The sequence below is a fragment of the Acinonyx jubatus genome, chromosome D1 (genome assembly GCF_027475565.1).
Source record: "Acinonyx jubatus isolate Ajub_Pintada_27869175 chromosome D1, VMU_Ajub_asm_v1.0, whole genome shotgun sequence".
NCBI lineage: Eukaryota > Metazoa > Chordata > Mammalia > Carnivora > Felidae > Acinonyx > Acinonyx jubatus.
Window position 1 is genome coordinate 44,008,084 of NC_069390.1, and position 26,914 is coordinate 44,034,997.

The 26,914-nt window shown below is 36.7% G+C and overlaps 1 protein-coding gene and 1 pseudogene across 1 annotated transcript in view; both read left to right on the top strand.

Moving 5' to 3' along the window:
* Positions 1-1,871: 1,871 nt before the first annotated feature.
* The window catches only part of COPB1 (COPI coat complex subunit beta 1), a 36,331-nt gene continuing 11,288 nt past the window's right edge, over positions 1,872-26,914 (top strand). Inside the window, exons 1-14 of the mRNA XM_015087579.3 lie at positions 1,872-2,028; positions 2,740-2,889; positions 7,276-7,505; positions 8,148-8,317; positions 11,115-11,229; positions 12,452-12,544; positions 15,365-15,502; positions 18,101-18,220; positions 20,294-20,401; positions 20,491-20,637; positions 22,293-22,438; positions 23,658-23,754; positions 24,815-24,975; positions 25,835-25,955. Of these exons, the coding sequence (XP_014943065.1) occupies positions 2,799-2,889; positions 7,276-7,505; positions 8,148-8,317; positions 11,115-11,229; positions 12,452-12,544; positions 15,365-15,502; positions 18,101-18,220; positions 20,294-20,401; positions 20,491-20,637; positions 22,293-22,438; positions 23,658-23,754; positions 24,815-24,975; positions 25,835-25,955 (1,737 nt within the window). The 5' untranslated portion in view covers positions 1,872-2,028; positions 2,740-2,798. The remainder of the gene's footprint in view (positions 2,029-2,739; positions 2,890-7,275; positions 7,506-8,147; positions 8,318-11,114; positions 11,230-12,451; positions 12,545-15,364; positions 15,503-18,100; positions 18,221-20,293; positions 20,402-20,490; positions 20,638-22,292; positions 22,439-23,657; positions 23,755-24,814; positions 24,976-25,834; positions 25,956-26,914) is intronic.
* Positions 18,317-18,460, top strand: LOC113603540 (uncharacterized; annotated as a pseudogene).

A 26,914-nucleotide genomic window follows, 5' to 3' on the forward strand; every position in this document is an offset into this window, starting at 1 on the left:
AGGTGCATGTTATAAACCAGGAAGAAATAGGCTTTTCAAGGTCATGATATCTGTTGAACAAGCTCTGTACTTAATATACATCAATACATATACACCACCAATGACATTTTAAGTGCAGACCTAAAATGAGATTTTCTAAAACATTGTATTTTCTTGCCTTCTTTACATTTAATAGTTTCCTTAATGACTCTGTCACGGTTAAGTCTCAAATTTTCTTCTGTAACACAATGATCCTCCAGGGCAACTGAAGTGGGTGTGGTTGGTCCTACACCATAGTGGCTCTAAACTGAGCTTTCATATTGCTGTCTAGTTTTTACGCTTTTGGGGGCCTTATTTCATGCCAACAGATTGTCACTTTTTGATATGTGGGCTTGGAAACCAGATACTGTACTTGAAAAATTTCATGTTAAACACATGGAAGTGAAAGAACCTGTTGTGTGTATGTGTATATATATATATATACATATATATATGTATATATATATATATATATCTTGGGTTGATCTCAAGGGAATTACGTTGCATGAAAAAACAATCTCAGTGGTTACATTGTATAGTTCATATATATTACATCCTTGAAATGAAAAAATTACAGAGATATGGGAAATTACAGACTTGCCAGAGATTAAGGAAGGAAGTGGCTGTGACTGTAAAAGGATAGCAGGAGGGATCTTTAAAAGTGTTCTGTATCATTTCTGGTGGTAGTCACATGAATCTAAATATGGTAAAATTGCATAGAACTAAATACACAGTGAATGTAAAACTGGTGAATCAGAATGAGGTAAGGACTGAATTATATCAATGTCAATCTCTTGGATTTGGTATTGTACTATAATGATGCAGAATGTTACTACTGGAAGAAACTAGTGGGATAGTATATGGGATCTCTAGATCACTCCACAATTATTTCGATGAAAATTTTTTTTTAATCAATGCACGGGTTTTGAAGAGCTTTCTTAGAAAGTGCTATAAATGGGTGACTTTCGTGATATATTCTGGGCGCTTGAAGAATTTACATTTTGCTTGATGGTTCTAAAAATCTCAAATAGCTAGATTCTGGATACATGAAGCAATATTTGTATTGTCTTCCTAACTGAAGTGAACCTATTAAGGGCAAGTTCTGTCAGATGTCTTTGTATTCACAGTATTTTGCTCAAGGGTTCAAAAAAAATGTTTAATGATAATTGGGCAGAAAACCTTTGCTGGGAAGATGATGTGTGGGGGCACATGGAACCTCAAATGGGCAAAACTGAAGGTGCCATGGCTGATTGTAGCTGTAACAATTAGGTTTGTGGAGACAGGTAAAAATCCTTTAAAATCGTTAATCTCCCTTTGTACGTTAAAAAAAAAAAAAAGTTAATTTCTTGGGTGCTCAAAAAGGATCGTGAAAGGGACCATTACGAGATAAAGAGTGGCCTTAATGTTCCAGTAAACCCAGCCTAACTGCAGAGGCAGAGATTCAGACTATTGGAGAGGAGACGTTAAGAACTGAAATGGATCTTCATAGAATCTAGTGTTACCTATTAGAAGAAATGAGGCGACTTTCCCAAATAGGAATTAGTTACTTTCCCTGTTTTGTTAGTGGGTGAACTAGAAAATGGCTTCCAGCTCCCAGTCTGGTGCTCTTTCCCCCTGGACCACACAACCCTATTTTCCTCTTTCCGGGCACCTCCTCCCTTGCCTGTTGCAGTTCCTGAAAGAAACAATTTCTAAGTACCGTTTAAATAACCACAGCGCTTAATTCGGCGCTTGGCTTGCGGGGAAAGCTTAATGCTTCTCCAGTCCCCAACGTAGTCTAAAACAACCGTGGACTAGAGGAAGAAACTTGCAGCGTACTTGCAGAGCGCAAGCGCAGGACAGAGAAGGCATGTCCTCTCTGAGTTGCCGTAGGCGCTAGGTGGCTTGGCCTCGTAACCCCCACCCCCTTCCACGTCAGCCGAAGACTGTGCGGAGCGGCGGCTGCTGCTGCGGGTTGGAGCCGGAGTCGACGGTCCCACCGTTGCCCTAGCTGCCGCCCCTTGGAGCCAGGTAGCGGGCTACAAGCCCCCAATCTCGGAGGCGTGTTGGGCCGGGCTGAGTCGGAGGAACTGGCTCTCCGGCGGGAAGATGAGGAAGGGGAGCGACTAGGCCGCTCGCGTCCGGGCCTGGCCAAGTGGCACGGGGGGCTGGGAAGCTCTGGGCCAGACGCCCCTTCCCGTCCTTGCGTACTGGCCAGGGGTTTGATCTCTTCCCGGGCTCCGGGACTCACCATTCCAGGCGAGGGGCTGCCTTGCAGGAGGAAGAGGAGGGGTGGGGTGCAGCGCACCCATTGACCCTCGGACACGCAGTCGCGTCCACCCATGAACGCGAAATGTTTCTGGTTTTTAGCTGAGTACTCGTGCGCAGGTCTCTTGAGCAGTTCAGATTGTGTGTTATGTTCAAAAATCATTGTTCTGTTAAATGGTGGGGTGGGGCTGGAGGACTGTCACTGTATTGTGGGCCTTAGTGTTGCAGTACAGCATTCTCAAGCCCTGGGCGGGTTTGTGGGGTGGGAGATAATATACCTTAGACCGAGGCAGACCGTGTTTTTTATTGTTAGGCATTATTTTTATGGGACCACATATAAACTGATCCCACTCTTCTAATACTTTAAACTCACTAGCCAAACGGAATGAACTTTAGACAGTAAAGATCACAATAGTTACTGGTTGTGTTTTTGGTTTTTTACTTGTAACGATAGCCTTGTATTTCTTTTTCTAGATTTTCTGGCATCTATCATCCTTAAGTCTTGTATCGAGATTTGATTATATCCCGAAACCATGACGGCTGCTGAGAACGTGTGCTATACGTTAATTAACGTGCCCATGGATTCAGAACCACCATCTGAAATTAGCTTAAAAAATGATCTAGGTAAACTCTGATAATATTTTGAAAATTAAATGGAGAAAAAAATGAAAATAAAAAGCTCCTTTTCGGGGTGCTTGGGTGGCTCAGTCAGTTAAGCATCTGACTTCAGCTCAGGTCGTGATCTTGCGGTTTGCGAGTTCAAGCCCCACATCGGGCTCTGTGCTGACAGCTGGAGCCTGGAACCTGCTTCAAATTCTGTGTCTTCCTCTCTCTCTGCCCCTCCCTTGCTTGCTCGCTCTCTCTCTCAAAAATAAGTAAACATTAAATTAAAAAAAAAAAAAAAGCTCCTTTTCATTTCAAGTTTCTTTGTAATTAGAAATACTTAATTTTGTCTAAATACTGTTTTCTAGGATCTCTTTAATAGACCTTTGGTCTTACTGAAAATGGAAACTTGTTACATTTAGGCTTGCAATATTGGTTTTTGGAAATAACATCTCAATTTGTCTTAGTAAAGCAAAAGAAATATAATAGTTTAGTTGTTAGATATAACATAATGGCTTGTGTAGCTTAATATGTTATGCTGAAGTATAGCTGACAGTTTTCTATAGATAACAGGTTGAGAATGTGTACTTGAATGTCTTAGTTTCTTTGTGCACTGAACTTCATATTCCTTAGCTTGTAAAACCAAAAGAACTTTGTTCTTTTGGGTTCGCCACCTATTGAACAAATGAAGCCAACCCTTTTTCAAGCTTTTGAGGTTTAAAAAAGTTTAATTTTATACAAAAAGAAAACAAGTGGATTTTAAAAGTGTATATTCTGTCTCCTTTTTGTGAGTGATTCTGTCAGAAACATTTTTTTAAAGCAGTGCATTCCAAAGTAATAATTCTTGTTTCATTGAACTACTGAAAATAAGTTTAACCTACACTGGTGACTCTAATCTAAGAATAGAGTGAGAATTATGCTTCAAATCTTGGAAATATCTTTTAGAAGATAATTTGCAGTTTGAAAGGAGACAATATTTTACTTGCCTCATTCCACCTCTTAATCAGCAGCATTGACTACCTCCTGATTTTAGGCTACTTAACATTAGGTTTCTACTGAGATCTATTTTTAGAGAAGGAAAAAGAAACCCTCCTTTATGGCATTTAAACCCATACCCCTATATACAAAAGCTACATTAGTTCCTTTTTTTTCATGTTTATGTAAGATAGTAGAATGAAATGCAAATTAATAAATTTTCATTACTTTTTTTTACATTTTTCTTTAAAAAAATTTTTTTTAATGTTTATTTTAGAGAGAGGAAAGACAGAGCGTGAGTGGGGGAGGGGCAGATAGAAAGGGAGACCCAATCCCAAGCAGGCTCCAGGCTCTGAGCTGTCAGCACTCAGGGCTCAAACTCATATACTGTGAGATCATGACCGAGCCGAAGTTGGACACCCAACTGATTGAGCCACCCAGGTGTCCCATTTTACATTTTTCTTAAGGTTTATTTATTTTTAAGAGAGAGCGTGTGAGCGCTAACGGGAAGGGGCAGAGAGAGAGACAGAATCCAAAGCAGGCCCCAGGCTCTGAGCTGTCAGTACAGAGCCTGATGCGGGGCTGGAACTCACAGATGGAGAGATCATGACCTGAGCCGAAGTCAGACACTGAATCCACTGAGCCACCTAAGCACCCCACTATTTTTTTTCTTAAAATTTAAAAGTTTTCGCTTTTAGACCCTAAAATACCGAGGTTATAGATGGGAAGATAAAGAACAGAATCTGTCCTTAATTGTAACAATATCTTTTTTTAATTGCAGCTGCCTTAATTATCTTCCCCTTACCAAGAAAGAAATAAGTAGTCTTAAATCTCAAATTTTATGTGTATGTGCATATATATATTTAATGTTTATTTATTTATTTTGAGAGAGACAGGGAAGCGGAGAATCCCAAGCAGGCTCCTCAGCACGGAGCCCAACGTGGGGCTCAAACCCATAAACTGTGAAATCATGACCTGAGCAGAAACCAAGAGTTGGTCACTTAACCAACTGAGCCACCCAGCCGCCCCTGCTGTATATTTTTTTACTGTATCTCAAAAGAGTTGATATGAGAAAAAGTTTAGAAATAGTTTCCAGTTAGAGTAACAAATACTTTTTTGTTTGGTGATATATTGAGTTATTTTATGTATACTTTTATTAGTCAATGGATATGAGTTCTGATGACTTTACATTACCCGGAGTAGGAAGTACTTGGTTTATTTTGGTTTATTTGTTAGTAGTGTCATAAAGGACAAGAAGTTCTGAAAATTTTGAAGATATAGGAAAAAAAGTATCCTTTACCTCACTTTGAATTGTTGGAGTAAGTGGAAATTGGGGTTAAGAGGGCTGGAAATATAAATGATTGTAGATTTTTTTACAGGTTTTCTATTTAGTTACCAGTTAGAAGTTTCTGCTAAACTTTTAGAATTTGCTAATTTGGGAAAAGTAGTAAAAAAAAAAAACTGGAACAAAAGACATCAGCATTATAATGATACAGTTTTATGCCTTTTGGACTTTGTATCCTTTATGTTATCAAACAGATTAGGGAAAAAAACTTTTCTTTTTTTTTTTTATATTCAGGAAGCTTCCGGACAGAGATAAGACCTGTTTAGGCTCACAAATCCAACTTTAGCTACTTAAAACTTTGCCCAGTCTGTCATCTTATCATAGTTTTGGCTATCAGCTTCTGTCACCTCTCCTGATGCTTTGTTTTTGTCATCCTCACAGACTTAAAAACTGAAGGTTTGCACAGATTGATTCTTCATCATTTTTCGGTTTCTTGAGTTGATGTGGCACATACCAAGTTTTTCATATGTGGCAGGATAATACTCTGAAGCAGGGAGAGATGCATGAGAAATTGGTCTGTTTTAAAAAAAAAAAATTTTTTTTTTTAACGTTTATTTATTTTTGAGACAGAGAGAGACAGAGCATGAACGGGGGAGGGTCAGAGAGAGGGAGACACAGAATCTGAAACAGGCTCCAGGCTCTAAGCTGTCAGCACAGAGCCCGACGCGGGGCTCGAACTCACAGACCGTGAGATCATGACCTGAGCCGAAGCCGGCCGCTCAACCGAATGAGCCACCCAGGCGCCCACTTTTTTTTTTTTTTTTTAATTTTTTTTAACGTTTATTTATTAAAAAAAATTTTTTTTTAACATTTATTTATTTGAAATTGGTCTGTTTTAAACAAAAATGGTTTTTTTTGTTTTGTTTGTTTTTGACAAAAATGTTGACACTTGTGAGATGGATAAATTTGGCAAGAACCTTTACTGTGATTTAGTCCAAATATTTGAAGATATTCTCTAGTTTGCAACATGTAAAAATATCATACCAAGCTAGTAATAGATAAATAGCCTTAGGGGGCTAGAGAGAAATTTTGATTTACCTGCTATGATTCTTCCAGAGCTTAAATTTTTTCTGTAACTCTACCAGCTGGTCATTCACAGTCTCTTGTCTCTTTGGCAACCACAAGAAACTCTTTATTTGATAGCCACTGAGCTCTAACTGCTGGAACTATATTTCTAGTTTTATTCTGTTCCTCATGATAACTCCTTGAAATTATTAAAAACTTCTGTCATCCCTCTTTGTGGTTCCATCTCCCAGGTAATTTATTTCTGTGATCTAAACAGTTGTATTGGTGTACTTGCCTCTTACATTCCTGCCTTCAAATTTGAGATACAAGAGATTTTTACCCTAAATTCTTCAATTTGCAGTGATAATGATATGAAATTGTAGGTTGTTTTGCATAAAATAGTTTATAGTATAAATTGTTTTACGCTAAGTAAGGACAATAAACTTATTTCTTAAACATGTCATCCTTAATTCTAAATAGTGGCTTTTCCTCTAGTACATTGTAATTTTCTTCCAATTTCTAAGGTGATTTCTTAAGATCCTGAAGTTTTATAGTCTGTAGAAATATGATGGGATTTTGGAATTAATCTAGTGTATTAGTTCCCAGCCTTTTGAGTTTGAAGATCTAATGTTGAAAAAAATGCCACTGATCTTCCTCCTCCTTCCCCTCATGATAGTGGTTGTAACTTTGAGGAAATACACACTAACTAAAAGCCACTTTGAATTCAGAAGCACTTATCTTAACATCTATTTACACTTTGAAAAATAGCTACATATGTGTTTGAGAAATGCATTGTTTGGTATATCTGTAGATTCATGGCTTCTGCAGTAATTCCATGGGTTAGGGACCAGAGATCTAATCCAGTGCCTTCATGTTATATGTGAAGTATGAGGTTTGGAAATAAATGACTTGTGTAAAGTCATTCAGCTTATTTGTGGCAGAGATAGGTGGGGAGCCCTTGCCACTCTATTACATTACCTTTATTGCCATTACTGCTAATAAAGTGAGAAAATGTTTTGTTAATTGTAAAATTATCTGAGGAATTTTCCTTTGAAATGTGTGTTTTTTTTCTCTTTAATCAGAAAAAGGAGATGTGAAGTCAAAGACTGAAGCTTTGAAGAAAGTGATCATTATGATTCTGAATGGTGAAAAGCTTCCTGGGCTTCTGATGACCATCATTCGTTTCGTACTACCTCTTCAGGATCATACCATCAAAAAATTACTTCTAGTATTTTGGGAAATTGTTCCTAAAACAACTCCAGATGGAAGACTTTTACATGAAATGATCCTTGTTTGTGATGCATACAGAAAGGTAAACCAAACCATGGTTATTTCTGATTATTGCTTTGATTTTTGATTGTAAAATTGGTGGAATGGGCTTAGTTTTAATTTTTAAAATTGGATCTTGGGTAAGATAGAAGTTGCTGATATTTGGAACTGAAGTTGTAAGTTACTGTAAAAAGTTTTATTGTTAATTTCTTTGGACATTTTCCATACATTTTTATGTGTTCTTAATAAAAAATAGTGACACATAGAATATGAGACATTGCTGTGATAAGTAAAAATTGATTTGACAGGGGCACCTGGGTGGCTCAGCGGGTTAAGTGTCGACTCTTGATTTCGGCTGAGGTCATAATCTCACAGTTCATGTCAGCTATCAGAGCAGAGCCTCCTTGGGATCCACTCTCAACATTTCCCTTGCACATGTGTGTGTTCTCTCTCTCTCTCTCTCTCTCTCTCTCTCTCTCTCTCTCTCTCTTTCTCTCAAAAATAAATAAATAAACTTTAAAAGAGAAAAATTGATTAGACAGGAATCTAAAGGAAATTGTCTGGTAATCTAGATCTTTTTCCTCAAACCTACTTTCTTATTTTTTACATAGGAAAATTTTGCACTTAAAAATTGTGTGTTTTGTAAAATGCTGGAACTCAATATTTCATATTTAAATTTTATCAGGATCTTCAGCATCCTAATGAATTTATTCGAGGATCTACTCTTCGTTTTCTTTGCAAATTGAAAGAAGCAGAATTGCTAGAACCTTTAATGCCAGCTATCCGTGCTTGTTTGGAGCATCGACACAGCTATGTTAGAAGAAATGCTGTCTTGGCCATCTATACTATCTATAGGTAAGTAAAGGTACACACCTGCGGCTTAGTTTTGTGAGGATTGTTTAGTCTTTTAGCCTGGAGGTTCCAAAGCAGTTACTTGCAAGTCATATGTCTTTTACAGGTAATGTTTGGTTTGGCTTGAACAGTATTTTTTTCTTAATATCATTATATTGTCATCATTGAAAAGATCTGACAACACTGGGTCCTAGTTTCTGTCTGACAACAATATGCTGATATTGAATGACACTAGCTCCCTTTAAATAAGTTGTACACAGACTCTAGTTTACAGTGCCTATCATTTTTAACTGTAGTAACTTCAGTGCGCTTAATTAATTTATTAACTGGCTTTGACCAGTTAACCTGTTAGGTCAAGTTAACCCTGTAGGTTTTGAGTTTTTTGACCCTGTTTTTGAATTCTCTTTATGTGGAATGTGGTTCTTGTCTTTTTACCCTTAGAGGCATAAGGAGGGAATTTTTTAATGAGAAAGGTTGCAGTTCTCAACTGACTCCTGCTCTTGGAAAGCTGAAGATTTTAGACTTTAACAATGATTCAGAGAACCAGTTAGATAAGGCTAGAATGCTTGGTTTTTACAATCACTGGTGTCAATCCATTTAGAAGTAGGATGTGATTTTTGTAAATGTCTTTGTACTTTAAGAGTTGATTGTTAGGTAATTTCACAGTTCTCTTATTATTACATGAGATTTTGTTATCTGTTAGGGAAGTGGTATTCTGGTTAATAATGTAGAGTTCTTTGTAAGTTACCGTACAGACTACACAAATATCAGAATTTAAACTAGATTGCACACACAGAAATTAGTACATTTATAAGATAGTTGGAAATTTGAACACTGTATATGATGATATTAAGGAATTTTCGGTTTAAGGTATGATAATGGTATTATGATTACTTTTTTTAAAAGAATCCTTAATTATAATATGCTGATACATTTACAGAAAAATGATAAGTGGTCTGAGATTTGCTTCAAAATAATATGGGAGGAGAAGTGGGCAGAGGTGTAAGTGAAACAAAAATGACTATAAATTAATAATTGTTAGGTGATTTTTTTTTAAATTTTTTAAAATTTATATCCAAATTAGTTAGCATATAGTGCAACAATGATTTCAGGAGTAGATTCCTTAGTGCCCCTTACCCATTTAGCCCATCCCCCCCTCCCACAACCCCTCCAGTAACCCTTAATTTGTTCTCCATATTTATGAGTCTCTTCTGTTTTGTCCCCCTCCCTGTCTTTATATTATTTTTGTTTCCCTTCCCTTATGTTCATCTATTTCGTCTCTTAAAGTCCTTATATGAGTGAAGTCATATAATTTTTGTCTTTCTCTAATTTCACTTGGCATAATACCCTCCAGTTCCATCCACGTAGTTGCAAATGGCAAAATTTCATTCTTTTTGATTGCCAAGTAATACTCCATTGTATATATATACCACATCTTCTTTATCCATTCAAACATCGATGGATATTTGGGCTCTTTCCATACTTTAGTTATTGTTGATAGTGCTCCTATAAACATGGGGGTGCATGTGTCCCTTTGAAACAGCACACCTGTATCCCATGGATAAATACCTAGTAGTGCAATTGCTGGGTCGTAGGGTAGTTCTATTTTTAGTTTTTTGAGGAATCTTCATACTGTTTTCCAGAGTGGCTGCACCAGCTTGCATTCCCATAGGTGATGGTTTTTAAGCTAGTGTTCATTATTCTATATACTGCAAGTACTTAATTTCCAGAATAGGAGGTTAGTAAGTAAATAAATATAGTGCATAATTAATAAAATTCAAGGTACTATTTTTTTTTCTGATAATTTTTTTAAGTTTATTTATTTCTTTTGAGAGAGAGTGTGAGTGAGCAAGCAGGGGAGGGGCAGAGAGACAGCGAGAGAATCCTATTCAGGCTCCATACTGTCAACACAGAGTCTGACATGGGGCTCAAACTCACGAGATTGTGCCTTGAGCTGAAGTCAGGAGTTGGGCGCTTAACCAACTGAGCCACCCAGACACCCCTCTGATAATTCTTAATGAAGAATCTTTTAGTACCTTGAGATGGTCATTATGAGCATTGATGTTACATTCCTAAAGTATATGAAAGACAATTATTAGAGATACTCAGGTGATAGATAGCATATGGAATAAGTCACCTTTTTCTTTATTGAACTAGAAAACGTATAATTTGATAATTTAATAGATGAAAATGTAAGTTTGTGATTCCTACCTACGATTTAAAAAAAAATTTTTTTTTTAATGTTTATTTTTGAGACAGAGACAGAACATGAACGGGGGAGGGGCAGAAAGAGAGGGAGACACAGAATCGGAAGCAGGCTCCAGGCTCTGAGCCATCAGCCCAGAGCCCAACGCGGGGCTTGAACTCACGGACCGCGCGAGATCATGAACTGAGTTGAAGTTGGACACTTAACCAACTGAGCCACCCAGGTGCCCCTCCTACCCACAATTTTAATTGATTTAAAGTTCTAAAGGCAGGGCACCGGGGTGGCATGGTTAAGTATCTGACTCTTGATTTTGGCTCAGGTCATGATCTCATTTAATGAGATCGAGTTCCGTGCTGACAGCGTGGAGCCTACTTGGGATTCTCTCCCCCACTCTGTCTGCTCCTTCCCTGTTCATGCTTTCTCTCTCTCTCTATCAAAATAAATAAAAATAAACTTAAAAAAAAAAAAAACCTTTAAAAAAAGTTTCAAAAGGTAAAACAATTGATAGTGTTATAAAGCTTGATAAAGATTAATTTTGAGTTACTAAAATAACAGTTTTTTATTAAATATGAATATTACCTGTTTTATTTCAAGGAATTTTGAACACCTTATACCTGATGCTCCTGAACTGATACATGATTTTCTGGTGAATGAGAAGGATGCAAGTTGTAAAAGGAATGCATTTATGATGCTAATTCATGCAGATCAGGTGAAGTACTTTTTAAAAAATACTTTTGTGTCTGTAATTCAATGAGAATTAAAAGTACTACATAGTCCTAATCAAATTTTTTAGTAATTTTGTTTATAGTAGAAGTGTTTGTATATTTTGGGGTTTTTTTAGACTTTTGAACTTGATTTGTGTAATATAGTTTTTCTTAACCCCTCTCCCGACTATTGCTTATACATATACTTTAAGTAAACATTTGAGAGATATTTAATAATAGCCACTTGACAGTTTTTCCAGATTGAAATTATTATGGTTCTATTTTGTGGCACTCTATTTTAGGGCTTTGAACCTGTTTTTCCTTCTGTTGATGTAGCTCTAAAACGGCTTAACAGAGAAAAGTAGTAGCTTTGTATAGGGTTTGCCCTGAGCCTGAAAGAAGTGTGGCCTTCAGCATAGATGTGTATCCTTATTAGGCTCTTCAAATTTCATAAGTTGGTGTCAACTCTACATCCAGCTCTGCTGGTACTGAAAGTGAATGGGTCTGCTGGTGGCTTGGCAATCACTCTCCATACTTTGGTGGCATCTAATCTTGGAATTTTTGCTATCCAGTATTATCAAAATGTGGGAAATAATATGCTTGAAGACTGAAGGATAGGGACTGTATCCATTTCTCTGAAATCTAGATGCTGTCATTTTATCTTTGTGAATAAGATTATAAGAAAGCTGTTTATTTAGGCCAGAATGTTTTGTCCTCTTGTAGTGTTGGTTTTATTAACCTGTATATTTGGTGTTATGCACTTTACCTACATGGGGGCTGGGGCGGGGACATAATCAGAAAAAGTTCGGTGAAATTTTCTGATACTTTTGCTGTGGAGATACTGTTGAGGTCATAGTTTTCTATATCACACATTCAGTATATGAAAATCAATGAGATTTTTCTTTTAGGTCTTAGAAATAGGAATAACTATGCACCTAAATAGCTGGTTTGTTTTGATTGTATGGGTACTCTGAGTCATATAACACATAGTGGTTTTTCTTTTCCATTTAGGTGCTAGAAAATCCAGACCCCAGATTTGTGGCCCATTTCTAGAAAATGTATTTTTCTTACATTTATGTGTTAACCTTTTTTCCCCCTTCTTTTAATTTTTCTTTGCCCTGATTGCCTCATTTGTTTTATATTCAGTTGTGTATGTTTAAGGTTGCACCAATTAAGTCCTTTTATTGAGTGAAGTGGAATTTGATAAATACATTTGTATTTTGTTAGGATCGAGCTTTGGATTACCTAAGTACTTGCATTGATCAAGTTCAGACATTTGGAGACATTCTTCAGTTGGTTATTGTTGAACTAATTTACAAGGTAAGACTGATCTATAAGGGGTAAAATAAACTTCAGGAGTTTAAGACAAGGTTAAATCATCTCTTTCTGGAATGCTGCTTATTTGCTGGGATAATGTTTTAGTAGTAGAAATATTTTATAGCATTGCCTGTGAAAGTCTTTTTTTCTTTTCCCTTTGGTTTATTTTGTTTTCCAAGCACTCCTGTTTTTCTAAACTTCCGTAAAGAATTCTATTAAAAACTCATGGCTTGACCCAATACAGTTCTAGAGAAATCATTGTGCACTGTTCTGTAACTGAATAGATTGTGAATCAGGCTTTGGAATAAAATTCAAGTCTTTTCTTGAGTACACACCAGACTACTTTGGACATCTAAAAACAAACCAGAAAAGCTTTAAATACTCACTGTGTTCCTTGTTTGTAAAAGAGAATAGAGAGACTTTAAATATGTCAATATGACATTGTAGGCCATTAAAACTAGGTAAGAGATTTGGGTTTTAAAATGAAGTGCTTTATTGGAAACAGTTAAATTTGATATAGCCTTAGAAAGAATTGATTGCATCTTAATATTCTGATAAAAGATGTAATAACATCCAGTTTTGCTATTGATACCATTCATTGGAGGACAACGAAAATATACATCAGGAATGACTTTGCTAAATAGGATGACACTAACAAAGTACCTAGAGCAGACACTACTGGTTACAGCTGTCTTTGATTCTGAAAGAAAAAAGCCCCTTTCCATACGGGGTACCAGTCATTTGGAACTGGCATTTAAGTTGAAACCAGAGCTGTAAATATATACAGTAAAACCTTGGTTTGTGAACATAATTCATTCCAGAAACATGCTTGTAATCCAAAGCACTTGTATATCAAAGTGAATTTCCCCATAAGAAATAATGGAAACTCAGATGGTTCATTCCACAACCCAAAAATATTTATATAAAAATGATTATAGTACTGTAACATAATACAAAGTAATAAAGAAAATACAAAATATAAAGAAAAATAAATTAACGTGCATCACCTTTGAAAATCTCCATGGCCAGTGTCAGGGAGACAAGAAAGGAGGGTTATTGTGTAGGATGACTTTCACTATCACTAACAGAATCACTGCTACCTATTGGCTCAATTGAATCTTTTTCTTTTCATGCAACTTTAACAAGGAACCTATCCAGTGACACTTGCTTTTGCCTCCTTTTGAGGATTTTGCGGAAATGTGACATTGCATTATCGTTAAACAGATTCATCACTCACACTGCTACAGCCTTATTTGGGTGGGGCTTTTCTATAAAATTTTGCATGGTTTCCCACATTGTACACATCTTCCTAATCTCTTTCGAAGTGAGGTATTCCTCCGCCTTTTTCTCTTCCTCTTCTCAGAGGAGATGCAGATGTAGCCTCCTTATAAAATCTTGCAGGTTCGGCTACTTGTATACCTCATTCGTACTTCTCAATGATTTTCTTCTTAACTTTCACTGTAATCATCTCCTTCTTACCGCCTTTCTTTTCAACCTTTTTCTGCCTGGGGGCCATTGTACATGCTCGCACGGATGTTGACTACAGTACAGTATTAATAAACTCTTGTCATATAGTGTATTTAATGTAACTTCCAATAAGGCAACAAAGGAAAGGGTCTGTATCTGCAGGCAGCCTGACCTAGAATGAAGCAAAGTATTCCTAAGCTTACTCTTGTATGGAAAAGCAAAGGTCTGTCCGTAGGTGCTTTGAAGTGACAAAAAATACACTAGTGCCAGTTGTGGGCACCTTCCAACATTCTGAAAAATCACTGATTTCTGCCAAACACTGTGGCCTGAGATGCATCCGAGCATGGAAGATGATCACTCACAATCCATCATCGAGAGAGAGAGAGAGAGAGAGAGAGAACCATTGGCTCAATTACGATCATGTGACATTTGGTGTCACGTACTACTCATATTGCAAGACTTCGCTCATTTATCAAGTTAAAGTTTATTAGAAATGTTTGCTCATCTTGCAGAACACCTGCAGAACAAGTTACTTGCAATCCAAGGTTTTACTATAGTTCCTTTTAATTCATTTTATGGTTTAGAGATGCCACTTAGGTTCTCAAAAATAGCGGTTCTCTGCTATTCAGAGACTTCTTGGTCTAACAGAGTCCAGGTTATAGTAAAAGGGAATAGCTTCTGAGTCTTGCCTGAATGAGAGAGATTTGACTGTACATATTTTAGGAAAATCTGACAGAAATACCAACATCAAAAAAAAAAATTTGTTTTATAGGTAAAGGTATTACAATATATTTAGGACAACATAGAAAATTAGTTGTCTCCACAGTATGGAATATAGTTCCCAATAAGAAGTAGTAGTACTTAAAAAGGGGGTTATCTTTCTTGCTTTAAGAACAGTTATTTTCCTTTTATTAGCTATTGAGATTGATATCCGCTATGTTTTCCTTTTTGGCATTACATCTGGAATAAAAATTTAGAATCAAATTTAATATCACTTGGTTAATAATTTGTCCTTGATTTTGTTACTCTACATTTTCTTTTTCTATTTCATTTGTGTATAGTACGCATATCTTTTATTATAAACCATTTGAAAACCTTTTGTGAGAGTATTTATGACTGAATGAATAAATGAATGAGTAGCTATAACAATTATCCAAAGTAAAACCTATTTCTTTCTGAAATTACCAGCCACAGTGTCTCATCTCATGTTGGCTGACATCTTCAGATGCCCTTATAAGACTATTCTTAGCTTTCAGATGATAAGAAGTAGCATCCCGTAAGCTGACAACTATAAAAAATCTGTTTGAAAGCAAGTATCCCTGAAGTCCGTTGAAACCTAAATGTTTCCTTCTCCAGGTCTGTCATGCTAATCCATCAGAAAGGGCTCGTTTCATTCGCTGCATCTATAACTTACTACAGTCATCTAGCCCTGCTGTAAAATATGAAGCCGCTGGAACATTAGTGACACTTTCTAGTGCGCCCACTGCAATCAAGGTACTGCTTATTTCTTTTGGTGCCAGTTGGATGATACGTATGCTGTCTTAGCACTATGATTTAGTGGCATTGCAGTTTACTATGTGATTACATGGCACAGAGACAACAATTTATAAATGTTGTGAACTTATTAGATTCCTTACATACTCCAATGTTGTTTTCTTCCTTCCTGCTTTCGTATATATATATATATATATATATATATATATATATATATATATATATGTGGGGAGAAAGAGTGACAGAATACTAATATTTCTGGTTTCTGGAGAATGATGAAGATTTTAAGATCACTCTCCATACTTTAATTACCTTAAAACCTAGATCTGGGAAATGAATTTTAGATTCTACATGATGGATCCTAAAAAGAGTGCATATTTTCAACAATGGAGTATTAAGTTTTCTCTTTAATTTACTGTATCAAGACTGCACGATGAACCTCTAATATATTCAGAGAATGAATTGTTCTATAAAGCCAGCTTGTATAAATAGGAGACTTGATTGCTTTAGCTGCCAAGACTTAGAAGAAAAAATTTTCTGGGACACCTGGGTGGCTCAGTCGATTAAGCGTCTGACTTCGGCTCAGGTCATGATCTCATGGTTCGTGGATTCGAGCCCTGCATCGGGCTCTGTGTTGATAGCTCAGAGCCTGGACTCTGCTTCTGATTCTGTCTCCCTCTCTCTCTCTCTGCCCCTCCCCTGCTTACACTGTCTCTGTCTCTCAAAAATAAATAAATGTAAACAAAAAAATTTAAAAAAATTTTTTTAACTCTATTTTGAAATAATTTTAGACTTACAGAACAACGAAACAACAAAAGTTGTAAAAGTAGGACAAAGTTCACCCTTCACCAGCTTCCCATAATGTCCGTGTCTTGGATAGCAATTGTATAATTGTCAAAATTAAGAAATTCCCATTGGAACAATAATATTGTTAACTAACAATAATATTGTTAACCAGTTTTCCCCACAAAAATGTCCTTTTTTGGTACCAGGATTCAATCCAGGATCCCACATTACATATAGTTGTCATGTGTTAGTCTCCTCTAATCAGTGACACTTTCTCAAGCCTTTTCTTGTTTTTCATGACCTTGACACTTGAAGAGTAGTGGGGTCACTTTGTAAAATGTCTCTCTCAATTTGAGTTTGATGTTTTCTTATAGTTAGATTGAGGTTATGCGTTTTGGGGAAGAATACTGTGGAAGTGATACACTTTTCTCAGTGTATTAGATCAAGGAGTATGTAATGTTAAAGTGTTCTTAGTGGTGTTAACCTTGATCAGTCAGTGAAGATGGTGTCTGCTAGATTTCTCCACTGTTGAGTTATGATTTCTTCTTTTGTAATCAGTAAATAACATGAGGGGCTGCTGGGTGGCTCAGTCAGTTGAGTGTCTGACTTCAGCTCAGGTCATGATCTCACAGCTTGTGAGTTTGAGCCCCATGTCAGGCTCTGTGCTGACAACTCAAAGCCTGGAGCCTACTTTGGATTCTCTCTCTCTCTCTCTCTCTCTCTCTCTCTCTCTCTCTCTCTCTTTCTCTCTCTCTCTCTGCCCCTCCCCCTCCCCCACTCACACTGTGTGTGTGTGTGTGTGTGTGTGTGTGTGTGTGTGTGTGTGTCTGTCTCTCTCTCAAATAATAAAACATTAAAAAAAAACTGTAATCCATAAATAACATGGGAAGATACTTTGAAATATCCTATTTCTGCTCAGACTTAAACCAAATAATTTTAGCATTTCTGTACAGCAGGGTTTTTTTTAATGTTTATTTATTTTGAGAGAGAGCGCATGGAGGAGGGTCAGAGAGAGAGGGAGAGAATCCTAAGCAGGCTCTGCACTGCCAGCACAGAGTCTGATGTGGGACTTCAACCCACGAACCATGAGATCGTGACCTGGGCCGAAATAAGTAGTTGGATGCTTAACCGACTGAGCCACCCAGGCTCCCCTGTACAGCGGTTGTTAATGTGATATTTTAATGGTGGTTTTCTATTTTCCTCATTCTACATTTAATAATTGGAGTTCTGCAAGGAGGAGCTGTACTTTTTCCTCCCTCCCCCTTTCTTTCTCTCTTCATATTAGCATGGCTATTTCATTCTGTATATTGTAGTCATTATTATTTAATTTTATTGGTCATGTTATTCCAGCTTTGGTCATTGGGAGCTCTTTCAGGTTGTTCCTTTGTCCTCTGCTTTTAATGAGTCAGGGTAATTTTTATGGTCTTAATTTTTCTGTACTGTAATGCAGGTGTGTTAGACTTTGCACCTAAACTAAAACATACTCAATAGCTATATTTTAGGGAATACTCTGTCTGCTTTTTTCTACCTTTTCCTTAGTTTCGACTCTTAATTTTTGACTGTTGGTATTTCTACCTATAGCAGCCCCTTTTCATTATTTTAATTTGTGATGCTTCTTAACTTTTTTAAACTTGAAAATGAAATTTATTAGAATTTAGGAAATAGAGGGACATATTCCTTTGGGGAAAATACATAAAGTTTTAGTACAGTAGTAGTGAATATATTTTGGCTTCTTAGGGGCTTTTTTTCCTTATCTTCAAATTCTGTGTTTAAGATGGGTGTGTGCTTAAAACATGTTTTTTTTTTATATAGGCTGCTGCTCAGTGCTACATTGATTTAATTATTAAGGAAAGTGACAACAATGTAAAGCTCATAGTTCTGGATCGATTGATAGAATTAAAAGAGCATCCTGCTCATGAACGAGTACTACAGGTAAACATTATCTGGAAGAGAAAAATCCTAGATAAAATCTTTTTCAAGTTGAGATAATACTTAAGCCTTGCTGTCTTGGTTAACATAAATTCTTGAATCACTTCTTGGCCTTTTGGCTAAGATCAAGTGTAGTAACATAAATTCTTGGAGACTGGGCAGTTTAAATTTTGGTCAACTAAGATGTAACTTTTGAATCACCATAGTCTTTTGGGGTATTGTCTTTGCCATAAAAAATTTTTTTCTAAAATGAATTAATGTTATCTTATATGCTATTTGTACTGCATTGGATATTCTTAGTAATAGAAATACACGCATTTTAATTTGGATATAATTTACAGTTTGTGAAAAATAATTATTCCAATTGATTGAAAATAAAAGGTAATTGAATTGGGGGCACATGGGTGGCTCAGTTGGCTGAGCATCTGACTCTTGATTTTGGCTCAGGTCATGATCTCACAACTCGTGGGTTTGAGCCCTGCTTTGGGCTCTGCACTGAAACTGTGAAGCCTGCTTGGGATTCTCTCTCTGCCCTTCCCCTGTGTGTGCGTGCATGTGCTCTCTCTCTGTCAAAATAAATAAACAAACTTAAAAAAAAAAGATAATTGAATTCTATGGAATTATCAACATACCTATTTAATCTGTGAGAATAATGATTGTTATAAAAGTAAAGCCCCATGACAGCTAACTCCAATGCTATCCCGGATCAGAGCAACAACAAAAAATTTACAGGACATTTTTGGGACAGTTGGAGAAATGTGCATTATAGACTGTGTATTAGTTAATATCATTGTTCCCAGTGTTAAGTTCTCTGAATTTGATCATTGTACTGTGGTTATGTAAGAGCTTGTCCTTCTTTGGAAATGTACACGACAATGTTTAGGGGTAGAGTTTGATAAAGCATATGCAACAGAATTAACAACTGGTGAATGGGGCGCCTGGGTGGCTGAGTCGGTTAAGCGGCCGACTTTGACTCAGGTCATGATCTCACGGTCCATGAGTTCGAGCCCCACGTCAGGCTTTGTGCTGACAGCTCGGAGCCTGGAGCCTGCTTCCGATTCTGTGTCTCCCTCTCTCTCTGGCCCTCCCCCGTTTGCGCTCTCTGTCTTTCAAAAATGAATAAATGTTTAAAAAAAAAAAATAAAATAAACATCAATATTTAAAAAAAAAACAACTGGTGAATGTAAGTGAAAGTTACACAGGAATAGAGTTTTAGAACTTTTTTATCAGTGAAATTTTTTTAAATAAAGTTTTAAAGAAGTAAAATCATGTGTAAATTAGTTTTGCTATATTTTAAACATGTTTTTAAGTTTATTTGTTTTGAGAGAGAGCGCACACATGAGCGAATAGGAAGGAGGGGCAGAGCCCCTGACAGCGTGGAGACCGATGCCAGGCTCGGTCTCCTGAATCGTGAGATCAAGATGTGAGCAGAAATCAAGAGTCAGACGCTTAAACCGACTGAGCCCCCCAGGTATCCCTAGTTTTGCTATATTTTAAAGTATATTCCTTTAAAACATAACATCTTCCTGCAGAGCAAAAATAATGTTATCACATTTAATGAAATTATTGATAGTTTCTTAATATTATCCAATGCCAACTCCAAAGTCAGATTTTCCCAGATGTCCCTGAAATGTACTTTTGTTTAGCTTGTCCAATTCTTGACCTTATGGCTTACCTGATTATGTCCTTATGTCTCAGTTGGAGCAGTATTTTTTTTTCATGACGTGGGCTTGTTGAAGAGACCAGACCAATTGTCCTGTAAGATGCTCTTCCTTGTGGGTTTATTTAATGACTTTCCAGTGGTGTCATTCAGTTTGTTTCTCTGATTCCTATATTTCCTGTTAACTATATGTTTGATCTAAAGCTTGATAAAGAGTAAATGTTTGTAGTTTGCATCATATGTGATATTATATACTTCATATTGCATTACATCAGGATACCCCAGATATCTGGTTCTTCTACCACTAGTGATTGTATTGATTAAAGAAGTAAGGTGGTGATAGATACCCTATTGTGTGGTTAAGATTTTTTTCTGTTAATATTTGTGTTAATTCTGGAGTTTTTGTTCTTTCTCAGGATCTAGTTATGGACATCCTGAGAGTATTGAGCACACCAGACTTAGAAGTACGCAAGAAAACTCTGCAATTAGCACTGGATCTTGTTTCTTCTAGGAATGTTGAAGAGGTAAAACAAAACTCTGAAAGAAAGCACTGTTGTAAGCTGTCAGGCCAAACATGGTATAATTCCCACTTAACTTTTATTTGGTTCTCTAGCTGGTTATTGTTCTGAAGAAGGAAGTGATTAAAACAAATAATGTGTCTGAGCATGAAGATACTGACAAATACAGACAACTCCTTGTGAGAACATTGCATTCCTGTTCTGTCCGATTTCCAGATATGGCTGCAAATGTTATTCCTGTGGTATGTAATTCCAGTGACTTTAATTTTGAAATTCTCTAAAAGAATGAAAAGAGTTATGTAGCACTTAGACTCTGGAACTGTCTAGTAGATTCACTAAATCTTGTGGTCAGACGGGATCTTGATATTCACTGTTAAGCTCAGAAGGTTAAGGACTCTGACTTCTTTCTCTTACATCTACATCAAAAACGTAAACAGGGCGCCTGGGTGGCTTAGTCGGTTAATCGTCCGACTTTGGCTCAGGTCATGATCTCACAGTCTGTGGTTTCGAGCCCTGCGTTGGGCTCTGTGCTAATAGCTCAGGGCCTGGAGCCTGCTTCAGATTCTGCATCTCCTCTCTCTGCCCCTCCTCCACTCGCACTCTGTCTCTCTCTCTCTCTCTCTCTCTCTCTCTCTCAAAAGTAAATAAACATTAAAAAAAAAATTTTTTTTTTTAATTAAAAAAAAAACTAAACAACGGGGGTGCCTGGGTGGCTCAGTCGGTTAAGTGGCTGACTCTTGATTTCAGTTCAGGCCATGATCTCAATGATTCATGAGTTCAAGCCCCCTGTTGAGCTCTGCACTGACAGCGTGGAGCCTGCTTGGGATTCTCTCTCTCTTTCTCTCAAAAACAAACAAACAAACAAACATTTTTTTTGTTTTAAGTAAATACAGAAAAACACAGTGATGAGTACTTCCATGTATTATTATAATTGATGTTTGTTACAATTACCTGTGGCAAAATTATGCTGTGTATATGTGATTCAGTAGGGCAAATAAGTATTTCTCTCAAATAGTTTTATCTCTTTACAAGTTGAAGGATTTAGGGGCACCTGGGTGGTTCAGTCAGTTAAGTGTCTGACTTCGGCTCAGGGCATGATCTCAGGGTTCTTGAGTTCGAGCCCCATGTCGGGCTCTGTGCTGACAGCTCAGAGCCTGGAGCCTGTTTTCAAATTCTGTGTCTCCCTCTCTCTCAGCCCCTCCCCTGCTCACACTCTGCCTCTCTCTCTGTCTCTCAAAAATAAATAAAACGTTAAAAAAAATTTTTTTTTTTAAGTTGAAGGCTTTAGGGGCATCTGGGTGGCTCAGTCAGTTAAGTGGCCAGCTCTTCATTTCAGCTCAGGTCACAATCCCATGGTTCGTGGGTTTTAGCCCTGCATTGAGCTCTGCACTGACAGTGTGAAATGTGCTTGGGATTCTCTCTCTCCCTCTCTGCCCCTCCCCTGCTCACTCTCTCAAACAAAAAAAAAAAAACAAAAAAAAAAGTTGAAGGATTTAGTTATAGGAAAAATATATATACCTAGAATCTTTGGCTTCTGTCACTGTCAGATAAATGAAGTATGTTATTATAATTTGAAATTTTATCTTTGAACTTCAGATTTCCTCTGAAATGATTTTGCTTTTAGTTACAACTGAGGTGTATCCAATTAATTTATTTTGAGTTGTGTATTTCCAGCGTTTGTTTTATAGTGAGTTTTTTTGTAGTAAACTTGGCTGCACAAAAACCAGAAAAGACATTGTGACTTTGTTTACATAACAGTACTTGTCTCTCAACATTTTGTTACGTGTTTGAAAATCATTAATTATATTTCTTGTGAATTTGTTTACTTCTTAAAACTTAGATAATTTTCTTTCTGAAAATTATATAACTTACCTATTTTTCTTTTTTTTCCTTTCAGTTAATGGAATTTCTCAGTGACAATAATGAAGCAGCAGCCGCTGATGTCTTGGAGTTTGTCCGTGAAGCCATTCAGCGCTTTGATAACCTGAGAATGCTTATTGTTGAGAAGATGCTTGAAGTCTTTCATGCTATTAAATCTGTCAAGTAGGTTTAACGTCTGTTTAAATGTAAGGTCAAGCAAGCATTTTACCGTTTCTATCTTTAAAGGGTCATTTGGTAGAAAATACAAGAGAGAAGAAATGAATCAAAACACTAAAACCAACATAAGTGTCATAGTAAACATCACCTTACCTTACTCTCTGTAAATCTGCAATCTATGGGCAGAATTTGTTTTTGTAGGTATGATTGACCTAGGTTTCTCTATCCGTATTTCCTCTAAAACATGGTGTATCCTAAAGTGGCGAAGGAACATATTTTTAAAGGGTATCACTTTTTGGATATCAGTGTTTATATCCCCTATTAGCATTTACTAAAATGAGGGATTGAAAATGCAGCCCAAATCTGACATCATGCATTTCCCTTAAAATAGCTTTTGCTAATGAGAAAGGACTGTTGCATCCAAACTTTGCTTCATTGAAAGCATCTGATAGGTGGGATGTAATACACTTCCATTATATCTGCCTGGATAGAAAAGAAAGGACCATTGCAAAATTGTTTTTGTTTGTTTGTTTGTTTGTTTTGCAAAATTGTTTTTATGATATGACAATGAATTGATATTTGTGGAAGTGAGAAAGATTTGCTTCCTTTGTGAGAAAACAAGTATACCTAAGTTTTGCCTTCAGTGTCCATCATCTCTTAGAGCTTTAGTTTCTAAAATTTTTCTAAATAAATTTAATGAAAATCTTAGGGAAAAGGTGACTGAAGATTCTATTCAGTTTAACATTTTTAATTAGAGAATTGTTGCTTTCCTTCTGTTTTTGGGTTTTTTGTATTACCAATCCTTTGCACTCCTTCCTAATAGTTCTGTTCAGCATCTTGTCTATTCTTTTCAGTGGCTGTAATAAAAAGTGAATTACTTTTTACATCAAAGTAATACAGTTTTTATAGTAGTAAGTGATTAAAATAAAATTTACCTTAACTCTGTCCTAAATGGAGGATAACACCTTTCTGGGAAACATTTTGGTGTTTTATTTTTACTAATGAGTTTACCAGTTTTAGAATATTTGTAATAATAATGGGTGAGAACACTTATTTTCTTTTTAATCCTTGTGATTTCTGGAGAGAATCAAAGAAATTTAGTGCCTTTATTACATTCTTTTTTAAAATTTCATCCATATACCCTTGGAACTGCAGAATCTTGTTTTCCTTGAGCTTAAATTCACAGAGAACAATCTGTGCTTCAAGAACTGTGTTCTTCCCTTAGGATTTACCGAGGAGCATTATGGATCCTGGGAGAATACTGTAGTACCAAGGAGGACATTCAGAGTGTGATGACTGAAGTCCGCAGGTCCCTGGGGGAGGTATGTCTTACTTTAGAAAAAACTACTTAAATGGTGGTATTTACTTCAGTAAATCTGACTTTTGTGTGGTGGTTTGCTTTCTTTCATGTTTTTAGTTAGTAGCGTCAGGGTTAAAGAACATTGAAAAATATGTCTTAATTACCTCTATAATTAAGGCTTAGAGGCTGTGGGAAATTAGGGGCATCCCTCTCCCTTCCATTGATCTGCATACAGCATTGTCTGTATTATTTACTGTTTAGGGTAAGGTTTTATTTGAACAAGAGGTTCTATGTTTAAAAAAAAAGACTTGTAAAACTCTGTGCTAGCCTTTATGTTTTGAAAGGAGAATGTAAATATTATAAGAACTGGGCTGACATTAGAATATTTCTGTACTAAAACTGGCAGTGTTTCCTCATCTCACCATATGGTAGAATAGGAAGAACAGTGCTTGTCAGGAGACCTTGGTTACAGTTTCACTTCTGCTGGTAATTAACTCTGGGACCTTGGATCTAAGTTTCTTAACATGACTGGACTTTAGGTTTTTCACTTATGAAGTCAGGGAATTGACAGTTAATGATTGAAGAGCTCTTAAGTTAGATGATTGGATTGGTATTGAATAAATACATAGTAGCCATTTGGTTTTTTAAAAAAGGTAGTTGATGAAGTTACTATGTACATATAAGTCAGGTTTATTTCATTTTAGCATAGGTGCTGTTAGGGCTAGGATTGCAGGGGAAAGGATAGAGGAGTAAGGCTTAGTGAGTATCTACTCTTAGTCACTGTCCTAAGCATTTTCCTATAAAGTAACTTGTACGAATAGAATTAAGATTTCCATTTAAGAGAGAAACTGAGACTCAAAGTAGTTTAATTAACTTGCCCAGAACCATTCAACAAGTAAGTGGCATTCACTCCAAAGCCCTGTTCTCCTCCTACATTGCCCAGGGAAGGAAAGAAAATTGAATGCAGAGTTGCAAAAATCCCCTCGGGGGAATTGCCTCCTCCATAGAAATGATTGAATATTTAAATACAATTTGCTTGCGGTTGATATTATTACTAAATTGATATTCCAATTGATTTTTAGATCCCAATCGTAGAGTCAGAAATAAAGAAAGAAGCTGGTGAATTAAAACCTGAAGAGGAAATGACTGTGGGGCCAGTTCAGAAGTTGGTAACTGAGATGGGCACGTATGCAACTCAGAGCGCCCTTAGTAGTTCCCGACCCACCAAGAAAGAGGATGAAAGGTAATTCGCAGCACCTGTACCTTACCATCTGTACTGTTTAAGTTATCACTCCTGTGATAGGACAAATGGTTTTTCTCTGATTAGTTTGCTTTTTTTGACCAAAATGGAAATCTTAGCCATTTAAGATACTTGAAAGGAGGACATTTAATTTCTTTTTCCCAGGAATTGTGTTAATGGCTTGAATCTCTGCTTCTTAAAACTATTTTCATTGAAATAACTGTTCTGTTTAAAATTAATTTATTCACATAGAAAATGCAAAGTAGAGGTAACTTTGTGAGTTTCATTGTCTGTATTAGTACTTGGGAAACAAATTTTGAAGATTTTCCACTTCTAATTGATGGAATAACAATTTGATGTTTCTGCCTTATTTTGCACTCCCAATTTTATAACGAAGATAAAAATGATGCCTAAAATTTTAACAGTTGTTTACTGTATGCTAGGCACTGTGCTAAGTAGTTTGTCTATTAACAACAACTTGTTGAAATGCAGTATATGATTATCCCCGTTTTACAGAAGATACCTCAAATTTCTCTTCTGTTAGAAAAGTTTGTAACTTACCCATAGGGACACAATAAATAGATAAGCTGGAATTTGAATGTAGCTCATTGGCTCCAGTACATACACTGGTAATCATTTTTTTTTTCCATATTCAGTGGCTCTAGCATCTTTTGAGGATAAGCTGTAAAACCATGTATATTTTCCTTTTTCCATTCTAAAAGCTAAGGAGGAAACTGAGAATCCTTTTCACTGAAGGGTGGCAGTGAGATTGTTAAATAGGCTTATTGGAATCATTTCTGCAAAAACTGTATGCTGCTTAAGAAATGGTGGGTGGGTTTCACTTTTTGTGGTTGCTTTGCAGACCTCCCCTAAGAGGATTCCTTCTGGATGGAGATTTCTTTGTTGCTGCCTCCCTTGCCACAACTCTGACCAAGATTGCCTTGCGCTATGTAGCTTTGGTTCAGGAGAAGAAAAAGCAAAATGTAAGTTTATTTATCCTGCATTTACCTAGCAAATATTGAGTGTCTACTATGTGCACTGAACAGTGAAGGACCTAAAAGGAAATGCTGAAGTTGTTGTCATTAAAGGGCTTATGGGGACGCCTGGGTAGCCCAACTGGTTAAGCATCTGACTCTTGATTTCAGCTCAGGTCATGATCTCATGGTGGTGAGATCAAGCCCTGTGTCGGGCTCCATGCTGACCGCGGAGAGCCTGCTTGGGATTTTCTCTCCCCCTCTCTCTCTGCCCGTCTCTCACTTGTGTGTGCGTGCATGCACACTCTCTCAAAATAAATATTTAAAACTATTAAAAATAAAGAGCTTATGGTAATGGGGAAATGGATATAGTAATATAACGTTATTGTAAAATTGACAAAGTAATACGATAATGGTATCTTGTGGAAGAGATGTAAGGGTTTATGAAGCCATTCGTTTGTTTGCTAGGATCAGTCAAGGCCCAGTGAAGGAAAGACCTCTTTTCTCCAGTATTTTCATCTAGTCAGTCACTGTCTGTTTTATCCCAGAAGTGTCTCTTAAATGGGTTTTCATTTCTGGAAAACAGTACAGAAAGCCAGGGGGTACTGGTCTAAATTAGAGAGGACTAAAGAGAATAATAGCCAAGTAAGATTGATGAAGCTGATCCTGGATCAAAAAAACAATAAAAACATTTTGTGACATTAGGAAAATGTATTTGAATATAAGCGTATAGTATATGTATTTTTAGATTGCTCTATTTCTCAGGTGACATAACGATATTGTGGTTGTATAGGAAACTGCCTTGATTCTTTTTTTTTTTTTTTCAACGTTTATTTATTTTTGGGACAGAGAGAGACAGAGCATGAACGGGCGAGGGGCAGAGAGGGAGACACAGAATCGGAAACAGGCTCCAGGCTCTGAGCTATCAGCCCAGAGCCCGACGCGGGGCTCGAACTCATGGACCGCGA